The sequence below is a fragment of the Chionomys nivalis genome, chromosome 4 (genome assembly GCF_950005125.1).
Source record: "Chionomys nivalis chromosome 4, mChiNiv1.1, whole genome shotgun sequence".
Classification (NCBI taxonomy): Eukaryota; Metazoa; Chordata; class Mammalia; order Rodentia; family Cricetidae; genus Chionomys; species Chionomys nivalis.
This window is the reverse complement of record NC_080089.1, coordinates 8816785-8837095: the sequence shown is the minus strand read 5'-3', so window position 1 is coordinate 8837095 and position 20311 is coordinate 8816785. Positions and strand designations below refer to the sequence as shown.

The following is a 20311-nucleotide window of genomic DNA, read 5'->3' as shown; positions in this document are numbered from 1 at the left end:
GAAGTAGCCCAGGCTGACCTGGAATCACAGAGATCCTCCTGCCTCAGATTTGCTATTACCTGCAGCTCTAGTTCTGATCTTTAAAACAATAAAAATAAACTAAGAGGAGATCTAAATAGTTTTTTATAATTTTTTTTTTCATATCTTTCATTCTTGACCAAAACAAAAAGTGAAAATAATCAGAGAGACTTTTCGGGTATTTTTTTTTTCCCCTAACGTCAATTTGCCCTTTTTTTTTTTTTTTTTTTTTTTTTTTTTAATCCATCAGTTGAAGACTGGAAAGTTGTGGCCTTTTTTTTTTCTTCTTCACTCTGAGGGACTTGGTGGGGGGTGGGGGGCAGGGCCTCTTCCAGGCAGCCAAAGGCTTAGGCTGCAGGTCTGCTTTCTGTGAGCCGGCCACCATGAACTAAAAACTTTCAGGAAACGCCACGCAGACGAGCTGGCCCAGGAAGTCACGCACCGAAGGGTCACGGAAATCCCCGACCGGGGTTGCCACCACGGGTGAGGAGGAAGTGCGTGTGGTTTGTACCCTGGAGTTCCCCGAGTCTCGGAGGAAAGCACCCGCAGTGGGCGCAGCCCTGGGCGGGGCAGGGTGGGGGCGGTCGGCAGGGCCAGCCCGGACTCTAAAAGCCTTGCGACGCTCAGAGGCGCCCACAGGCAGGGACAGGTGCCACCCCCAAGATCAGAGGTCTTTGCTGGCGTGTAGAGCCAGGGGAGCGGGCTGCGGTGAGTACACGCGCGTGGGGAGCAGGTGAGGGTCCCCGAGGCGGGTGCTGGATCCGAGGCCTGCAAAAGCGGCTGCTCTGCACCTCTGGTCCTGCCGGAGGGTGACTTGTAGGGTGTCCACTGATCCTGGCTGCCCATCCTGGCGCCTCCCTGGAGCTCAAGGTCTGTTTCGTTTCTGAGTGAGGCCTTGCAATTTTAATTCTACTGCTTCAAGAGGCTTCTGGGAGGCTCGACACAGGGAGTACCCGGGCTTTAAGGACGAGCTTGGGGAAGCTCCGAGTGGGAGTGGTTGTTTTTTAAGTGATCAGCTCAGGAAAAACACCAGGGCTCTTTCTTTTTGGGGAGTGATGGGTGTTGGAGATGGGCCCCACAGGACAGCTGAGACTGGCTTTGAACTCTGGAAAATACTCCTGCTTTAACCCCCTGAGTGCTGGGCCACAGGTCTGAGTCACTACACCCAGTTTCTCAATAGTGCTCGGAATCCAGCCAGTAAACGGCTGTAGTCGTTTCTCTGTCCACCACATGCCAGGTTCTGCCCTGAGGACTTGCATGTATGTTTTACATTTAATCATCAACTGTAAGAAGCGGGCACCATTATTATCTCCGTGCTGCAATGGGGAAACTGAGGCATATGTGGTTTTTCTGGGTCTCACTATGTATCCCTGGCTGGCCTAGAACTGTATAAAGTAAAACAGGCTGACTTTGAACTCCACAGAACATTGATAGTCATTGATATCTACCTGCCTCGACCTCTGTAGTGCTGGGATTGAAGGTGTGTCTGGCCACGTGGTGGTTTCCTTTGTAAAAGGACTGACACCCTTCCTTGAACCCCTAGGAGGTGTGACGTCAGGGCCTGGAAGGAAGCTTCTACTAGGCCAAGTTAGCAGTCACAGGGAAAATGTCCTTAATGAAGGAAGACACTATGGACGTGACGGGCTCCGTCAGCTGTGCTAAGAACTTCCTCAGCAAGACGTTTTCCTGGGATTAGTAGTGTAGGCTGGAATCGTAGCTCTTGGGGAGTGGAGTCAGGAAGATCAGAAGTTCACAGCCAGCCTGGGGTATGTGTCTCACGCACACAGTGTCTTTGCTAGGCCCTGTGGCCGAATCCCTACAAAAAATGAAAACATGCGGCCTATTCTGCAGGCTGAGGGAGAAAGACACATTTACCCCATAGTCAGAGAGGTGACAGCAGACCGACCCAGGGGTGGGGGCACTGGAAAGGCGAGAGGGCTCCTGCATGCTGAATGGACAGGGGCAGGAGTCAGGACACGTCTGAGAGGGATGATGCCCCAGTGGCAGATGCCAGCGCTTCTGTGAGTTTGATGTTAGGAATATGGAGAGTGTTTGAAGGGGTACACGGACTAACTGTGGTTGTGTGGACACGCGATTCATGAACAAATGTTCTGTTGACTTGGTTGTGGAGGAAGGGCCTGAGCCAGGAGGGGCTGGAGTAGAAAGTGGCCTTTGAGATGGTCCTCATTTGGGAGCTGAGGGACTCGGCGTGAGTACTGTGTAGAGAGTAGGGTTGTGCAGGGATGGAGGAGACAGAGGAGTCTGGTCAAAGAGTACAGAGGGTAGGTCCAGGAAGGAGGAGTTGTTTCTCTGAGGTGGCCAATAAGCTTGTGAAGACAGGCAGGGAGCCGGCTGCCCCTCAGTGGGGAACTGAGGCAGGGAACTGCACCTCTTCCTGAAGAAAAGAGCCAATGAGTGAATATGGAAAAGCGGTTTTGGAGGAAGGGACAGGCGGCAGGCAGAGAGAAAGACAGCCTGGTGACATACCTCCTCCAACCTTTCCCAAACAGTGCACCAACTCAGGACTAGACATTCGGATATATGAGCTCATGAGGGCCGTGCTCATTCAAACCAGCACTCTCTGTTTATTGCACCACTATTCACGGTGGGACAGATTGGATTCTTATTAACAGATAAATGGATGAAGAAAAGGTGTGTGTGTGTGTGTGTGTGTGTGAGATAAACACTAGAGTACCACTCAGCTGTAAAGAGAATTACAGGTATCATCTGAAGAAATACACGGAACAGGAAATTACGTTAAGCAAAAGAAGGCAGAGTGGTACTCAGAGGGACTGTCACTTCACACGCTGGAGAGGTGGGAGGGGCAGAAGGGGCTGAAGAAAGGGTCCCAGCACAGCATATGCAGATGTGTAAATGTCACAGTCAAATCCACCAGTTTGCATAACCAGTGTACATTAGTAATTCTTCTGTTGAAAAAAGATTTGTTTATTTTATATATGAGTGCTCTGTCTGCATGTACACCTTTATGCCAGAAGAGGGCATTAGATCCCACTAGAGATGGTTGTGAGCCACCATGTGGTTGCTGGGAATTGGACTCAGGACCTCTGGAAGAGCAGCCAGTGCTCTTAACCACAGAGCCATCTCTCCAGTTCCTGCTTTAGTAATTCTAATACAAACAATTAGAAGCTGAGTTGGTGACTCATGCCTGTAACCTCAGGACTCAGGAGGTTGAGGCAGCATGCTGCTGTGAGTTTGGGGCCAACCTGGGCTACACACTGAGTACCAGTCCAGCCCACGCTGTAGTGCAAAGGAAAACGAGTCTCATGAGAAGAATGAACTCGGGTCTTGTGACTCTTGAGAAATCACTGCAGGTTCAGGACACTGGGCTGGAGAGGTGGGCCAGTGGTTAGAGCATGTGGGCTCTTACAGTCAGGAAGGAAAGGGATTCCCTCTAGTTGTGTGACTGTATTGTCTTAGATGTGAACTCGGGGAGCTGGCTGCAGAGTTTATGTGAACTCTGCAAGCTTTTTTAAAGTATAAATTAATTTCTAAGTGTATTTCTGTGTCCGCGTGTCTTGACGAGCTGGGGTCTGTAACCGTGAGCTCTGTGTGAGATGGCTAGCCACAGCCAGGGCAGCATTCCTTCTCAGTGCTGGGGCTGAGGCAGGGGCCTTGATCGCGCCCGACTCCAGCCCAGGTTAGCATAGCTTCTCGGTACACACCAGTCTCTGTTTTGGGGAAAACATCTTAAGGAAAAGGCCATTGTGACACTTGCTTGTAATCCTAGCATTTGGAAAACAGGAAGATCATGAGCTTGAGTCTGTCTTAGACTACATAGGGAAATTCCGTCTCCAGAAAGAGGGAGTGGGGAGAGAAAGAAAAGAAAAAGACATTGTGCCATGACCCTGAGTTATTTGACTTTAATTTCTCTGTTCTAAACAGGTTGACAAAGGACACAAACCCTTCTACTCCCTGTAGCTTTTTTTTTTTTTTTCAGTTTCTTCTGTAAACCGAAACATCTCAAAATGGAGGCCTAAAACCCTTAAAGGGACTTAGTCTAACCTCGGGGGGGTAGTTCTGTGCATGGAAGGACAGATTAAATCACTAAGTGGACTTTTGGGGTCACTGTTTGAGATGCTCATTTGAAGCCTGTACTCTAACTCTGAGGTGTGATTATTATGATTTGGTTGTGAATTTGACCACTGGAAAGGAAAGAGTTTTGTGACTGGGCACAGTGTTGAGACACTCTTCAGAAAGTAGCCTGGCATCTCCCACTGACTGGCAGCTTTAAAAAGTGCCCATGTTCAGGAAAGATCCAGACATGACTGCCGGTTATCCCGAGGACGTGAGTAGTCAGCCTTCTGCTGGAGTAGAGACGTGTGCTCACGAGGTCGCTGACATGTTAAGAGATTGCAACAGCAACAGAGAACAAACAGGAACAGAATGTTCCAGTAGGCCCAGCAGATTTAGAGGAAGACAGACAGACAATACATGAGCGTTGAGAAACCACCCGCCCACAAGACCGTTGGTTCTTTAAGGTCTGCACTGCAGGTCTTTTAGATAGATGCAAGCGTGGGAATGGCAGCAGCTACGTCATTCTGATAAATGAGCCTGTTTATTCAGTAAGAAAACGTCATAGAATGACCAAGTTTTCATAGCTCTGAAAAGGGGGCACTGAGGTTAGACACAGTGACTTCCCCTGAGGGAGACTTGTGACAGCTGTGGGTTCAGGAAGCCACACCAGCCGGTGGCAACCAACTCCCGGGCCGTTGTTCTAGTGGCAAGCAAGGTCTCTGCTGTTCAGATGGTGATAAACTTATTTATTGTCTTGCTCAGGGAACACTCTCTGTGAGATAATTTCTGACCAGAACTAAAAGTTTGAGTCTCAAGCCCACAGTGATGGCCCACACCTTTAACCCCAACATTCAGGAGGCAGAGGAGGCAAATCTCTGAGTTGAGGCCTGCCTGTTCTACAGAGTGAGTTTCAAGACAGCTAGGGCTACACAGAGAAACCTTGTATCCAAAACAAAACCAAACCAAACTAAACACCCCCCTCCCCTCCAAAAAAAAAAAAAAAAACAGAAAAGAAAGAAAGAAAAAGACAGAGCTTGAGACTTGTTACACAGCTCAGTGGTCAGGCCCTGGGCTCACTCCTCAGTGCTTCCCAGAGGAGCAACAAAGGTCCTCTGAGTAGAGGGCCAATTAGTTAAGTCTGACCCTGGTCCTTTGGAAGGAAACAAAGCCAAACAAAAGTCTTGAAGTGGTTTGTTATTTTAAAATTGTATCTGAACCTTGTTTCATCCTGTATGAATACATAGCTTCATGAACCAAACCTTCTGTGCAAGTGACCAGCACTCATGCAGGTTGGTGCATCCTAGTGGCCAAGAGAAGAAGCAGGCTTGCCCCTCAAGATGCCGGGCACAAGGTGCCCAGAATGGAGTTAACTTCTGTCACACATTGGCTATTAGGTAGAATCTAGTTTTTATTGTATGCATGAAGATTGTACAAAAGTATGGTTGTGTGGAATTGTGCCTTAAAATGTTTCAGGGTAGGACTTAGACTTTCATCCTACTGAATCCCAAAATACATAGAAGAAAAAAATGAGTTTGTTCTTATTTTAGGTGTTCAGCCTAGTAGTAAAACTGACCCAAAGCCATGCACAAAGCTACCTCCCCAGAGGAAGGCTCGTCCCTTCCCCTCCCCACCGTTTCGTCATGAACATGGTTCAAGACAGTGTCTTCCTGTCCAAGCTGTTGAAGAGTGCCGACACTTTTGAGTTGAAGTACGACTTTTCCTGTGAGCTGTACCGCTTGTCCACGTACTCGGCTTTCCCTGCTGGGGTTCCTGTCTCGGAAAGGAGCCTGGCTCGCGCTGGCTTTTATTACACGGGTGTCAATGACAAGGTCAAGTGCTTCTGCTGCGGCCTGATGCTGGACAACTGGAAACAAGGGGACAGCCCTGTTGAAAAACACAGACAGCTGTACCCCAGCTGCAGCTTTGTTCAGACCCTGAATCCAGCCGGCCGCCTGGAAGCCAGCCCTCAGACCTCTCTTCCGTCTGCAGTGCCTTCAATATTTACAAGTTTGGAGAACACTGGCTATTTCAGCGGCTCTTATTCAAGCTTCCCCTCAGACCCTGTGAACTTCAGAGCAAATCAAGATTGTCCCGCTTTGAGGACAAGTCCTTCCCACTTTGCAATGAATACAGAGAAGGCCAGATTACTCACCTATCAAACGTGGCCATTGTCTTTTCTGTCACCAGTTGACCTGGCCAAAGCAGGCTTCTACTATGTGGGACCTGGAGACCGGGTGGCCTGCTTTGCCTGTGGTGGGAAACTGTGCAACTGGGAACCTAAGGATGACGCTATGTCAGAGCACCGGAGACATTTCCCCAACTGTCCATTTCTAAAAGAGTCGAGTCAGTCTGCTGCAAGATACACTGCCTCTAACCTGAGCATGCAGACACTCACGGCACGTGCGAGAACATTCTTTAACTGGCCGTCCGGTGCTCTGGTTCATCCTCAGCAACTTGCAAGTGCGGGCTTTTATTATACAGGTGAGAAACATCATCTGAGACTTTTAAAGATCCATCTGTGCTGTGCTCTACTTGAGAGCGGGCAGATTTTATGTATTCATAAGTTTGGTTCACATGAATTTCAGGACACAGTGATGATGTCAAGTGCTTTTGCTGTGATGGTGGGCTGAGATGCTGGGAGTCTGGAGATGACCCCTGGGTGGAGCACGCCAAGTGGTTTCCAAGGTAAATGCTTTGACGTTCTCCTTTGTATCGTCTCTGGTTTTCATGAGATGCATTATTCTCCTTTGTAGCACTTTTGCCTCTTAAGTAAGGCAGATTGTATTTTGTTTTTATATATGTGAGTCTTTTGCCTGCCTGTATACCATTTGTTCAGAGGCCGGCAGAGGGCGGCAGAGGGCAGCAGAGGGCGGCAGAGGGCATTGGATCCTCTGTGACTCGAGTTAAAGATGATTCTGAGCAAACATGTGTGAACTGGGTATCAACCATGCATCCTCTAGAAGAACAGCCAGTGCTCTCAGTGGCTGAGTCCTCTCTCCAGTCCCGTTACTTCAGATTTTAAGCATCGTGACAATTATAAAGAATATTCACCTCAAAAAGCCATAAAAGGGGAAAAAATATTCCCAGATTTTATTTTATTTATTTATTTATTTATTTTGGTTTTTTGAGACAGGGTTTCTCTGTGGTTTTGGAGCCTGTCCTGGAACTAGCTCTTGTAGACCAGGCTGGTCTCGAACTCACAGAGATCCGCCTGCCTCTGCCTCCCGAGTGCTGGGATTAAAGGCGTGCACCACCACCGCCCCACTTATTCCCAGATTTTTAAGTGCTTTCCATTACTCTAGTTAAAATTTTAATATACTTACTTATTTGTTCTGTGTGTGTGGTGTGTGGAGGCGAGAGGACAACTTTTTTTTGGTTTTTCGAGACAGGGTTTCTCTGTAAGAGGACAACTTTTGAGAGCTGGTTCTTTCCTACTCTCTGGGGTTGAGCTCACGTTACCAGACTTGGTGGTAAGCGCCCCCTGAGCCGTCTCGCCAGCCCCCACTGCTGTAGTTTGTAAAGTACAAGAAAAAGAGTCGTGAAGCCGCTCATTGCTGGCATGATTTACTTCACGTCCTATGTCCATTTAGCAGTGGGTCTCTGTTATCTAGGGATCGGCAAACTCACCGGTAGAGGGGTTCTGTTGAGTGTCCCCACTCTTTCCCTCAAGTCTGTAGGCATGTTGTCAGCCCTTAAAATTGTCATGGACATGATCGGATGGCTTGTGTAGAACTCTCTGCTTCCATGTCGCCTTGAGGGTGTTTTAGGAGCCTTAGAAGAGTTGCGGGCAGTGAGAGCTCTGAGCAGAGACGGCTTGTTGGTCTTGACTTGAGGGCGGTGGCTGAGGGGCTCCCTGACCACCACTCAGCGGCTCAGCCTTGACAGCACGGGATATTCTCCCCTCCACGAAACCCCTCTTGGCTGCAGTCTCTGTGTCCTCCTTGTGCCAAGTCAATAGCCTGGGGCTTGGTGTGTTCAGGCTCGTGAGGAATGCTTACTGCCCACAGCTAGATTAGCTCAAATCCAGGAAGGCATGGTATATCCTGGTAGTAATAGAACTATAAAGTAGAAAGTAGTGAAGCTAATTTTGTAGAACGGCCGAAGTATATGAAAAGTCCTAGAAGTCAATCAAATTTACCCTAACCTCAGTAGGCATTGCCTTAAAAACGCAAATTCAGAAATTCACACGCAAGGGCTAGGGAGATGGCTCAGTGGTGACCGCCCTTGGTTCCCAGCACCCATATCAGTCATCTCACCTGCTATTTCGGGTCCTGAAGGACCAGATGTTTCTGACCCCCAGGGGCCCTGCATTCACATGCAGAAATACACACACAGAGACATAAACACAAACAACAGTGAACCTTTGGAAAACTTCCAAAGGGACCGAGCATGTGCAGACTCGGACCTTAGTGACCTGGACTGATTTTTTTCTCCCAGCGTTAGGAACCTGTCAGCCGGGTAACCGGATTTCACATGGGGTGAACACTTAGACCTGAGTTTGTCATTACATTTCATTTTTTTTTAAATCAAAATGGATTTTTAATCATAAAAATGAGCATGCTGAAATTACTTCCATTCGGAAGCTGGGTGAACAATGTTGTCTTCTTAGGACCCTAACTTCCTTGTTTCCATCACAGCTGTGAATATTTGATAAGAATCAAAGGGCAAGAGTTTGTCGGCCGAGTTCAAGCGGGTTACCCCCATCTGCTGCAGCAGGTAGGAAAGACCTCTTTTTTCTCTGTAACTATTGCTTCCCAACAGAGAAACTTTTTAATTTATTTTTAAAAATTTAATTATTTGAAAAATTATTTTTAGAAAGTTATTTGCAAAATAAACCACAGTAATATTTTAGTGAAAAGGTGAAAGTTGTTTTAAACACGACTCCACGCACAAGTCTCAGCCTTACTGTGCAGGGGCCGCTCTGTGGAAATTAGATCTGTAATTATTAGCCACGTGAAAGACAGCGTTTGTTGTCTCTCTCTCTATGCATTTGTCTGATCCGCCAGCAATGGATTAGACTCCGAAGCAATTAAGTTCAATTTGAGGGGCAAAGTAAGTTTTTCATAAATGATTCGAGAAAGCATTTGTTACTGCTCCTTGGAAAAAGCAAGTAAGAGCTTATTTCATAGTCTGAGGTTCAAAAGCTTGTCAGCCGTGTGAGAGGAACCGAATGGAATGTAGGCTCCCAGCAGGTGACTAGCTGCAGGTGCAAGGCCCACATGCTGCTCCTCCCGAATCCAGCCTGTGCTGCTGGGCTCCCTGCAGCACACTGCGCGTGGGAAGCGCTTGGCTTAGACCCGCCACTCAGGTCCCTGGTGAATGAATGCAGTCCTGCTTCTGACTGAAAGAATATTCAGCAGGACTGTGGGTCGTTTCAGCGCAGCGGTGGAGTGCGGTGTACGTTCTAACACACCCTTCTTTCCTCTGCAGCTACTGTCTACCTCAGACACCCCGGAAGATGAGAGTGCAGAGTCACCAAGTACGTATAATCATCGTAGCGCATTCAAGTGAGCCACTCGGTGCTAAGATTGACGGTGGAGATGGGTGTGGTTATAATCGAGTGTTTGAGAGGTGGAGGTGGAAGGCTTGTCTGTTCAAGGCCCTGTTCAACTGCCTGAGACCCTGTCCTAAAGATAAACAGAAGGGTTGAAAGGCTACATTCATGCCGATTTGTAATTTCCTCTGATCCCATCCTGTTACTGCTTGTCAAGCCTCAGTGCGTGTGCGGGAGCTGCTTGGAAGCAGCGCCAATGTCTAGTCCATGCCCCAGCCCCCCTAGACGGTCAGTGTGGACAGTGTGGACAGTGTGGACGTGTGCTGTGGAAGTGGTCTCTATTTACAGGTGTTTCTGCTGTTTGTTTTTATGGTCCTGTGAACCTAGCGCCTCAGACATGCCAATCATAACCTCCTTCACTGAGCTCCACCCCATAGCCCTGGGCAGCTACACTTTATCCTGACTACGTGCATCCAGCCTTCCCCTGTTGTTGGGCCATTGTGGGAACAAACATACTGTGCCTTCAGTTGCTGGCATATTCCTCCTGTCCGTAGAGAGGGTGGAACATGGTGCTCCAATCCTCTCACTGGGACCCCAAGGCTCACGCTGCCAGTGTAACTTGCCTGTTACTTAAACCCAGGAGGTGGGAGAGAACATTTGAACAGGTGCTTGACTCTGCTCTTTAGCGTTCAAAGCAATATATTTTAATAATTTATTTATTTTCATTTTATGCGTATACGTCTGTGTGAGGGTGTCAGGTCCTCTGGAACTTAAATTACAGACAGTTGTGAGCCATCATGTGGGTGCTGAGAATTAAACCCTGGTCCTCTGGGAAAGCAACCAGTGCATTTAACTGCTGAGTCAGCCTTGGGGAGTTCAGGGTCAACCTGAGGGAGCTCAGGGCCAGCCTGGGGGAGCTTAGGGCCAGCCTGGGGAGTTCAGTGCCAGGCTGGGGGAGCTCAGGAACAGCCTGGGGGAGTTCAGGGCCAGCCTGGGGGAGTGCCAGGCCAGCCTGGTAACCTAGTAACCTGGTAACCTTGTCTTAAAAGAGCAAAACAGGGCTGACAGATGCCCAGTGGTTATAGGCTGCCAAGCTCACAGCCTGGGCTCTTGGCCCTGGACTCACAGGTAGGAGAGAACTGACTCCTGAAAGCTGTCCCCTGACAGCTCACGTGCATGGCACACCCGCCTTGCCGTCCCCCCGACAGCTCACGTGCATGGCACACCCGCCTTGCCGTCCCCTGACAGCTCACGTGCATGGCATACCCGCCTTGCCATCCAAAACCCATAAAAGCAAACAGACTAAAGAGTGAACGAAAAGACTCTCTAGAGGAAATACTTATCTCAGCAGAGAGCCCAAGAGAAAAGGAACCTGCTAAGTAACAGGGAAGACATATCCCGAAGAGAACATCAGAGGCTGTTTTGTCTGGCAGGAAGTGAGCAGCAAGCAGCTGATTGTGTGGCGCTAACAACGGAATCTGAGCTAAGAGCCCGCAGTTGGTGAGCCCTAGGGGCAGAGTGCAAGGGCACAGGCGGGAAGCTGGCATTTGAATAGTGAGGGCTGAGGCTGTGGTTGGATCAGAATACATAAGCCCCAGGTGGAGCTTTCCCTAATGGAGTTGAGGAGGTTGAGGGGTTGATGTTCTTTAGGTCGCTGCGTTGTAGTGCTGAGAGGGGCCCTACTCAGGGCACTGGAGCGCTTGCACTGAGTGATAACAATGGCTTCTTTCAAAATTGGGAAAGCACGATAGTTCTCAGTGGCAGATGGATGGATAAAGATAATGTAGTGCATACCTGTGACCTCAGCATTTGGGAGACTGAGGCAGGAACCTTGGCTATATGCTGAAACTCTGCAAACAAAAGAAAACAGGAAAAAAAGGAAAGGAAGAAAAATTTATGCAGCCATCAATTAAATGTGACACCTTGTCATTTGCAGGAAATGGAAAGAACTAGAAATATCAAAGTTCACGATATGTGTGTATAAATATATCACAATAAAACCGTTGTGCACAGCTAATAGATGCTAATAAAAAGAAGCAAATATGTAGAGTATATATCCGATTTAGAACACTTACTAGTTTATCTAACATAGAAAAAGAAACCCCTTGATTCTGGAGGAATTGGTCCCTGACATTCAGTTCTCTCTCCTGTCCTTGAATAGAACTAATCACAGGCTTCTATCCAAGGCAATAATATTTCATATTCTTACTTTGACTGTTGAATATACATCATTTTAAAGTTAGCAACATGCATACAGTGTAGTGCCTGTGTATTTTTCAGACTGTATGGCTTTGATATTGCAATAACTTTCTATTTTAAAAGTCTGTAAACCCAGGCATGTGGGTTTGTGCCTGCAATCCTAGCACTAGGGAGTCTGAGACAGGAGAATTGCCATGATTTTGAGACCAGCCTGAGCTTCATAATAAACTTGAGGCTTGACTGGGCTAGAAGGAGTCTCAAAACAACAGCCTCAACAGAAAGGTATACAGGCACTGTTAATGTCTGCTAAATCTCCTCTTCCTACAGTCGTGCATTTCGGACCTGGAGAAAGTTCTGAAGATGCGGTCATGATGAACACGCCTGTGGTTAAGGCTGCTCTGGAAATGGGCTTCAGTAGGAGCCTGGTAAGACAGACGGTTCAGCGGCAAATCCTGGCCACCGGTGAGAACTACAGGACCGTCAGCGACCTCGTGATAGGTCTGCTGGATGCAGAAGACGAGATGAGGGAGGAACAGAAGGAGCAGGCATCCGAGGACACAGAGTCAGGTACAGAGTCACAGGGTCCTTCTCCAGAGACATGGAATGTCCAGGCTGATCTTCCTTATGTTTCATGTTCTGGATTCAGATTCTGAAAAAAATTCTTCTTGATAAAGTGCATTGTGAAGGGTCAGGGAGATAGCGTGGCAGGGGAGGGCATTTTCTGCTGAATCTCAGCATAGAGCTTGACCCCAGAACCTGTCCTGTGGAAGGGGAGAGCTGCCTGACTCACACAGGTTTCCTCTGATCTTTACATGCATGCTGTAGAATATGTGCACGCGCACACACACTTTTAAAAAACACTTAAGAATTGATCATTATAATAAAAATAGTATATTTGAAGAAACTCACACAAAAGTGACCATGTGACCTGCCAAAGCCTGGAAGATCACACACTCTTTGATTTTTGTTTTCTGTGTTTGCACACAGATCTTTTCAATTAGTAAGCCTGTATATTTTCCTCTTAAAGCAAAATTCGCACTAAGAAGCTTGATTTCAACAAACTGTCAAATAAGTTCTCAATTTTGAAGACGCGTGTGCGTGTGTGTGCGTGTGTGTGTGCGCCGTGGCATGTAGACAGCTCAGAGGATGTCTTCGTGAAGCCAGAGCTCCCCTCCCACCTTCTCTGGGCTCAGTGTCACGGATGTGTCACTAGGCTCTCGCCTTGAGTGTTTTCTGCCTTGAGCCATCCCGACCCACAGCTCCTTCTTGACCCCAGGATAGTCACTCATTCTCCTTTGTTATAAATCAAGATGGGATCCGGGAGAGTTGTTAATTTGAATATTAGGGTAACAGTATGTGTTAGATGGCAATGTTTAACTTTTTAATTAATTTTTAAATTTATGTTTACCTATGCGAGTTTTGAGTGTACTGTGTGTGTGCAGGAGCCCTTGGAGGCTAGAAGGGAGTGTTGGATCCCCTAGAACTGTGGCTATAGGAGGTTGTGAGTCATGTCAGGGCAGCCAGTGCTCTTAACCGCTGAGCCATCCCTCCGCCTCCCCCACTCCACCCCTTCTTCTGAGACAGGGTCTCAGGTATCTCAGACTGGCCTTGCTGTGTAGTTAAATCCTGATCTTCCTTGCTCTACCTCCCAAGTGCTGTGATGACAGGCATGGACCACCATGTCTGGCTTAATGCATGGATTGATAATGTAAGTCCCTACCTGCCCATATAAGAACTGCCTTCCGTTACTATATCTTAGTTATGCAGCCCCCGGGTTCTGTTTCCTGTCATATTAGCTGTGTCTGTGCGCAGAACTACCTTCCTCCGGGCGTGCACAGCTCTCTTCTAACTTTGGCTGTCCCCACTCTGGCGTAGACTAAAGCTATGCTGATCTCTTTCCCTAACATGGACCAAAAAGCAGACTGTTACTCATGGTCTTGCTGTGTAGCCCAGGCTGGCCTTGATGGCATGACCTTCTGCCTTAGCCTTCTGATTGCTGGGATGCACAGTGAGTTCCAGACTAGCCTAGATTATAGCAGAATAAGTCCTTGTCTCAAAAACAAACAGGGCTAGTGGTGTAAATTAATTGGTAGAGTGTTTGTCAGGCATGCAGGACTCCTGTGTTTAACCCCAGATGTGGTTCACATGCCTGTAATTCTTGCGCCTTTGGGTGGAGGACATCCTCAGTGATGAGATGAGTTTGAGACTGGCCTGGGCTACGTGAAAAGACAAAACCAAACAGGAAACAAAATGCACATGTATGACTGATTTTTTTTTTTTTAACTAAGCAATACTTTTTGTCTTTCTTAACATTGTTCTATATGTGTCCTCATGACAAACTCAATGCATCTAAAATCTAACTACTTCTCCTAAAGTAATTCTTCAGCCCTGTCATATTAGTATTCATCATTTTGTAAATATAGCTTTATAGTAGAAAACAGAGCATTGCCAATGAAGAGATAAATGCCAGGCTATGGACATCGCTTGATTGACAGAGCGCCTGCCTCGCGTGCACAGCACTGGTGAATTGGAGGCCAACCTGGAGTACAGGACATCTTTAAATTATGAACGCATAGTTATTTCCTTCGTGTGTTATATAGGCACAGAGAGACGTTTGTGAGCCGAGTTTGAACATGTCTCTTTCTCTCTCCCCCTCCCTCTCCCTGTAAAGATGACCCAACATTAATCCGGAAGAACAGGATGGTGCTTTTGCAGCATTTGACGTGTGTGACACCCATCCTCGGCTATCTTCTGAGGGCTGGGGCAATCACCGAGCAGGAGCACGACGCTGTGAAACAGAAACCCCAGAGCTTGCGCGCAGGAGCACTGATTGATACCGTGCTAGCAAAAGGGAAGCCTGCGGCAACCTCATTCCGAACTGCTCTCCAGGAACGTGACCCCGTTCTATACAAAGATTTGTTTGGTGAGTGCTAGCAAATTATATGGGGAGATTTTCTTTCTTTTTTTTTTAAATATTTATTTATTTATTATAGATAACAGTGTTCTGTTTGTATGTATGTCTGCACGCCAGAAGAGGGCATTACAGATGGTGGTGAGCCACCATGTGGTTGCTGGGACTTGAACTCAGGACCTCTGGAAGAGCAGTCAGTGTTCTTAACCCCCGAGCCATGTCTCCAGCCCTATAGGGAGATTTTCTACATCAGTTGGAAAATTGGAGATTGTTTAAAGAAACGGGTCCAACTTATAAATTTTAATTGCACAAAAATTTAGGACTTTTGTTGTTATTATTATGAGTTTTTTGTTCAAAGTGTAAAATGTTTAAAATCTGTGGGGTGAGGGGTGGGTGCTGGTGAGATGGCTCAGCAGGTAAAAGCGCTTGCCCTTTGTCTTAGGGTTTCTGTTGCTGTGAAGAGACACCGTCACCATGGCAACTCTTATAAAGGAAATATTTAATGGGATAGCATGCAGTTCAGAGGTTCAGTCTGTTGTCATAGTGGGACATGGTGGCATGCAGGCAGACATTGCACAGGCAACAGGAAGTGGTCTCTCTCACTGCGTGTGGCTGGGACGTATATGAGACCTCGAAGCCTGCCTTCACAGTGACACACTTCCTCCAGCAAGACCACACCCACTCCAAGGCCACACCTCCCAACAGTGCCACTCCCTTTCAAACTACCACACCCTGTAATCCCAGCAGAAATCTGATGACCCAAGTTTGATCTCCAGAACCTACAGGGAAAAGAGAAAACTCAAAGTCATCCTCTGGCTTCACCATGCACACTGGGATCCTGGCCTTGTGCGTGCATGCTCGCACATACTCATAAGTAAATAAATTTGCTGCTGGACGTGGTAATACGCACCTATAATCCCAGCATTCAGGAGACTGCAGCAGAGAGATTTTGAGTTCAATGCCAGCTCGGGTTACAGACTAATTCTATTTCTCAAATATTAATACTAGATTAAAAAATTTGTAGACTGTATTCTGGCCTGTGGATTTGGTTCAGTGAGAGCCTGTTTGGCCTAACATGAATGCATCACACCCTGGGTTTAATATCTGCATTACAAAATTGGATAAAGAAAGCCTAGTCTATAGCTGAATACCAGCCGTGGATGCCATAGTAACGCCTTGCCCTTTCTTCCCCAGTGCGACAGGACATTAGGCGTCTCCCCACAGATGATATTACAGGTAAGAGTGCTGACCCTTTAACCTGCGGAAATCATCTTTGTATGTGTGTGTGTGTGGGGGGGGCGGTTCACTAGAGAAAAAGCAAATTGCTTTCCATTAAAATTCTTTTTTCTTGCCTCACATAGCATCATGCCATGTGACCAGCACTTGGGAATTGGAGGTGGGAGAACCAAAGTCTGAGGTTACTTGGGCTCCCCAGAGCTCGTGTTTAAAATAATAAAAAAAAAATTTCCCTGTTTTCATAGCTCTACCAATGGAAGAACAGTTGCGGAAACTTCAGGAGGAAAGAACGTGTAAAGTGTGTATGGACAGAGAGGTGTCCATCGTGTTCATTCCCTGTGGCCATCTGGTCGTCTGCAAAGACTGCGCTCCCTCTCTGAGGAAGTGCCCCATCTGTAGAGGCACCATCAAGGGCACCGTGCGCACCTATCTCTCCTGATGATCCGCAGCGGCTACCCCAGTGGGCGGAGGGGGCAGGAGGGGCGGGAGTTCAGTGTCCTCAGCTACGCGCAGAGCTCAAGGCCAGTCTGGACTGCACGAGACACCATCTCAGAATAAGTCAGCAAATACTTAAAAAATGAAAAACGAGGGGGAAAAAGAAATAATAAACTCAAAAATGAATGGATTAGCTATGTAATATTTTAACTATTACTGATTTCGTTTCCTTAAAACTGCTATTTCTCTCCAACTCAGAGTGCCATTTTCTGTACGCGAATTTATGTAACACCTGCCTCTGAAGACACATGTGCACACTCCCATGCTGGGAGATAGGCTTCTGTTCTTCTTCCTGAAAAGCAGGATTGCCTGCATTCCTGAAATTCTCAGAGAAGGTTTATGATGTTGGCATTTATGGTGCAGAATTTGAAATCTTTTTGAGTTGCCTTAAGAACTGGGAGCACAGATTTTCCCACTTCTTTTCTAAGTGTTTTATGCATGGAAACTCCTGTTATTTATTGAATCACATTTTAGGGATATGAAATTTTTATAAAGAAGTTGTTAGGAAAAATTAATAAAGCAACAAAATTACTCTTGTTACTTGTTTATTTATTTTATGATACTGGCAGTTTAGTCGCAGCCATATTCCTGCCATACCATTTTAAAGAATTCTTAAATGCTGGGGATAAGGAGATGGTAGAGTCAGTGAGGTACTTGGCACAAGAGCTTGAGAAGTGAGTTCAAGTCCCCAGAGCCCCAGAAAGTCGGGTGTGGCAGCATGACAGTCGTCTGCGGGAATTAGCCCAACGCTTTCTTGACTGGAAATGCATACAGAATGAGGTGCTTTTGGTCTGTGTTTGCCACCATTATTTCTTGCAATGACATTTCCCCAGTCATACATGAGTTACGGGCGGGGGAAGGGAGCCTTGGTGGCACTTTACTCAAGGAGAGAAATGACGGAGCAGGCAAGCTCTTCCCTGAAGGCCACCCTTGAGTTCAGAGATTTGGGGCCAAAGGAAGCATGTTCACAGCTAGCTGTTAGAGCTTCAGTTGTCAGGTTGACACACCTGGGAAGAGAGATTCTCAAAGTGGCCTCCATCAGATATGCCTGTGAGAATATCTGGAGCATTTTCTTAGTTGCTAATTAATGTGGGACTGACCCACCACAGTGGTGGTGCTACCCTTAGGCAAACAGTCCTGGATGGCATTAGCCCACGGTGGTGGTGCTATTCTTAGGTAAACGGTCCTGGATGCTATAAGAAAGCAGGTTGAACAAACCAGAAAGCTGGGGCTAGAGAGATGGCTCAGAGGTTAAGAGCACTGACTGCTATTCCAGAGGTCCTCAGTTCAATTTCCAACAACCACATGGTGGCTCACAGCCATCTATAATGAGATCTGGTGCCCCTTCTGACATGCAAACATACATGGAAGGAATATTGGAATATTGTATACATAATAAATAAGTAAATCTTTAAAAAAAAAAAAAAAGCCAGGCAGTGAGCAGTGTTTCTCCCCATCTCTGCTTTAGTTCCTGTCTCCAGGTTCCTGTGTTGACTTCCCTCAATAATGGACTGTGTAACCTCCAAGCCAAAGCAGCTTTTCCTCCCTGAGTTGGTTTTAGTCACTTTTTTCTCAGCAACAGAGAACAAAGCAGGGCGTGCAAAGAGCCTTATTTGGCTGCAGTGGGAAGACAGTACAGCAAACAGGAAGTTCCTCGCAGGGGAAGCCTTCGAGAAAGCTCACGGAGGCCCCTCTCAGACGGGAAGCGGTGGGAGAAGTTTCAGAAGGAAGACTTTCTTGTCTTAAGTGCGTTGAGCAACAGCAGGATGGAGTCTGGGCTGAAGAGTTCCGACGTGTTCCCGGCGATCTGGGTCTGGGTTGGGGATTTGCAGAGTTCTTGGTATCTTATTGAGAGTGAAATTAGTTGCACGCCATTTGCAAAGTAGCAAGAATACTTTACTCAAAGTAAAGCAGGCGGGTGGCCCAGAAATGGTGCCAGAGAGGCGTGGTGACAAGAGAGAGCACGCTCAAGGCTTGTCTGGGCTTCGTGGGCTTCGAGAGGAGTTTGGTTGCAAAGGGATCTGGTGAGGGTTCCCTGTTTCGGCTGGGAGGACTTAAAGTGTCACTTTCCATGGTGTATCTGGGTTTAATCAAATGAACACCCAGCATAGGATAGTAAAGGGGATTTTCCCTAAATGTCCACTCACAGGATACAGTGTGCGTTACTGGGTATGAGCCCAAATCCGGTCTAGACCAAGTGGCCATCTCTCTTGTTTGTATGATGTGTCTTGGGATGTATCTGAATAGAAGGGGAACATTATCAAGAGATTGCTAAAGGAAGTAACTCATTTCAGTTGTTTTAAGCAGGCGTGTGTGCAGTCTGAGGCCAGAGGTTCCAGATGTATCATTATGCCTTGTTCTGAATCGGTCCTCTCATGCTGCCTGCCCTCCCTGTCTGCCCTGATCCTCCTCTCGCCAACTCGACTCTCTTGGAAAAGTCACATTCAGGATGGCAGGCTTGTGCACAAGCTGTAGTCAGGTCCCCAGCACCTAAGTAAACTGCTGGACATGGCTGCACACGTGCCTGGGCCTCCAGTGATGCGCAGCAGAAGACAGGGTCACCGATACTTGCTGGCCGCCAGTCTAGTTCTAGGCCCAGAGACAGACCCTGTCTCATTTCTTGGCTTGCAGTTGTCAACCTTCCCTCAGATGAAGGTGTCCAGCAAAAATATATATGTTTTACACAAGAAGCTAACAACCCATCCCTTGGAAACCACCCAAATGCCTCTCAGTGGGAAAGGACCTAGAGATACAATATTTTTTCTTTAGAAAACTCATTCTAGTATTCTATTTGTAATGTTGGGGTTTTAACTCATTGTCTCAAATGCTATACCACACAGCCTAGAAATAGCCCTTCAATTTTATTTATTTATTTATTGGTTTTCTGGGACAGGGTTTCTCTGTCACTTTTGAGCCTGTCCTGGAACTAGCTCTTTGAAGATCAGGCTGGCTTTGAACTAACTCTTCAGTTTTTAACATGGGCAATCTTTTGAATTTTGCATGGTCTTTGAGCCGGGTCGCTGGTAATCCCAGCACTTGGGAGACAGAGGTAGGCAGATCTCTGTGGGTTCAATGCCAGCCTAATTTACAAAGTAAGTTCCAGGACAGTTAGGGCTACACAGAAAAACCCTGTCTTGAAAAGAAGGAGAAAAAAAAAGAAAAGGAAAGGTCTTGGCTCTGCTGCTTTCGTCAGACAGGAAAGAGGAGGAAAGTGGAGGGCTCAAGTCTCCTGGTCATCGCATGCTTCTCCGCTTCAGTAACAGGCCTCTGTCTTGCCTGAGCTCTGAGATCTGCACTTTGCACGGCTATCCGATGGTGGGCAGAGGGGACCATGGTGGTCGTGAAGGTTGGTAGCTGGCTGTGTCTTCCCTTTATCATCATTGTAAGCCCTCGTGGCTCACTGGCTCCGATGCTAGTTTGTGGTTCAAGGGACCTATTATTCCTCTGGCCCTTGCACATGCGCCCCCTGGCGGTCCCTACTCTTACTACCAAAGCCGCGGAGATAGGAATCAAGCTCGTTGGGAACTGGCTGCATATTCCAGGCTGGTCTTGATCTCTCAGCAATCCTCAACCTGAACCACTGTCCCTGGCTTTTAATTGCTTTTTAAATCAAATTGTTTAAGTTGAATATATTATAGCGTACTTATGCCGTGTATCCCAGCACCTATAACATTCGCCTCTGTGAGCTTATACTGAATAGTCTCCGCAATTTAATAAGTGGAGAAAGGTGTACTACTAAGAACTTGAAATTTTACCTTTTTCTTTCTTTATTTTGTGTGCATTTTGCCTGTATGTCACTTGTTTGCAATGCCCATGGACATCAGAAGAGGGCATCGGATCCTTTGAAAATCTAGTTAATGGAGGTGTGTGTGGATTTTAGGAACTAAACACGGTCCTCTGCAAGAGCAGCCAGTGCTCTTAAC

The 20311-nt window shown here is 47.1% G+C and overlaps 1 protein-coding gene across 4 annotated transcripts; it reads left to right on the top strand.

The window, feature by feature from the left end:
- Nucleotides 1–431: 431 nt before the first annotated feature.
- LOC130873648 (baculoviral IAP repeat-containing protein 3-like) lies at nucleotides 432–16913 on the top strand. Of its 4 annotated transcripts, none has more exons than XM_057768517.1 (9): nucleotides 432–501; nucleotides 5601–6534; nucleotides 6639–6738; nucleotides 8691–8769; nucleotides 9484–9532; nucleotides 12074–12313; nucleotides 14418–14669; nucleotides 15852–15893; nucleotides 16139–16913. In XM_057768517.1, exons 2-9 carry the CDS (start codon nucleotides 5694–5696, stop codon nucleotides 16330–16332), a joined length of 1797 nt encoding a protein of 598 aa, XP_057624500.1. In that variant the 5' UTR covers nucleotides 432–501; nucleotides 5601–5693; the 3' UTR covers nucleotides 16333–16913. The 4 variants fall into 4 exon arrangements, with proteins under 4 accessions (XP_057624500.1, XP_057624498.1, XP_057624499.1 ...); XM_057768515.1 differs by lacking the exon at nucleotides 432–501 and adding an exon at nucleotides 525–726; XM_057768516.1 differs by lacking the exon at nucleotides 432–501 and adding an exon at nucleotides 525–726 and having other exon boundaries at nucleotides 3977–6534.
- Nucleotides 16914–20311: the final 3398 nt, after the last annotated feature.

Bases quoted from the DNA above. Each gene is read 5' to 3' on its own strand.
- LOC130873648 (XM_057768517.1), top strand. From the start codon at position 5,694: ATGAACATGGTTCAAGACAGTGTCTTCCTGTCCAAGCTGTTGAAGAGT. The intron at 6,535-6,638 runs GTGAGAAACATC...CATGAATTTCAG, and splicing joins TGCGGGCTTTTATTATACAG to GACACAGTGATGATGTCAAG. The intron at 9,533-12,073 runs GTACGTATAATC...CTCTTCCTACAG, and splicing joins TGAGAGTGCAGAGTCACCAA to TCGTGCATTTCGGACCTGGA.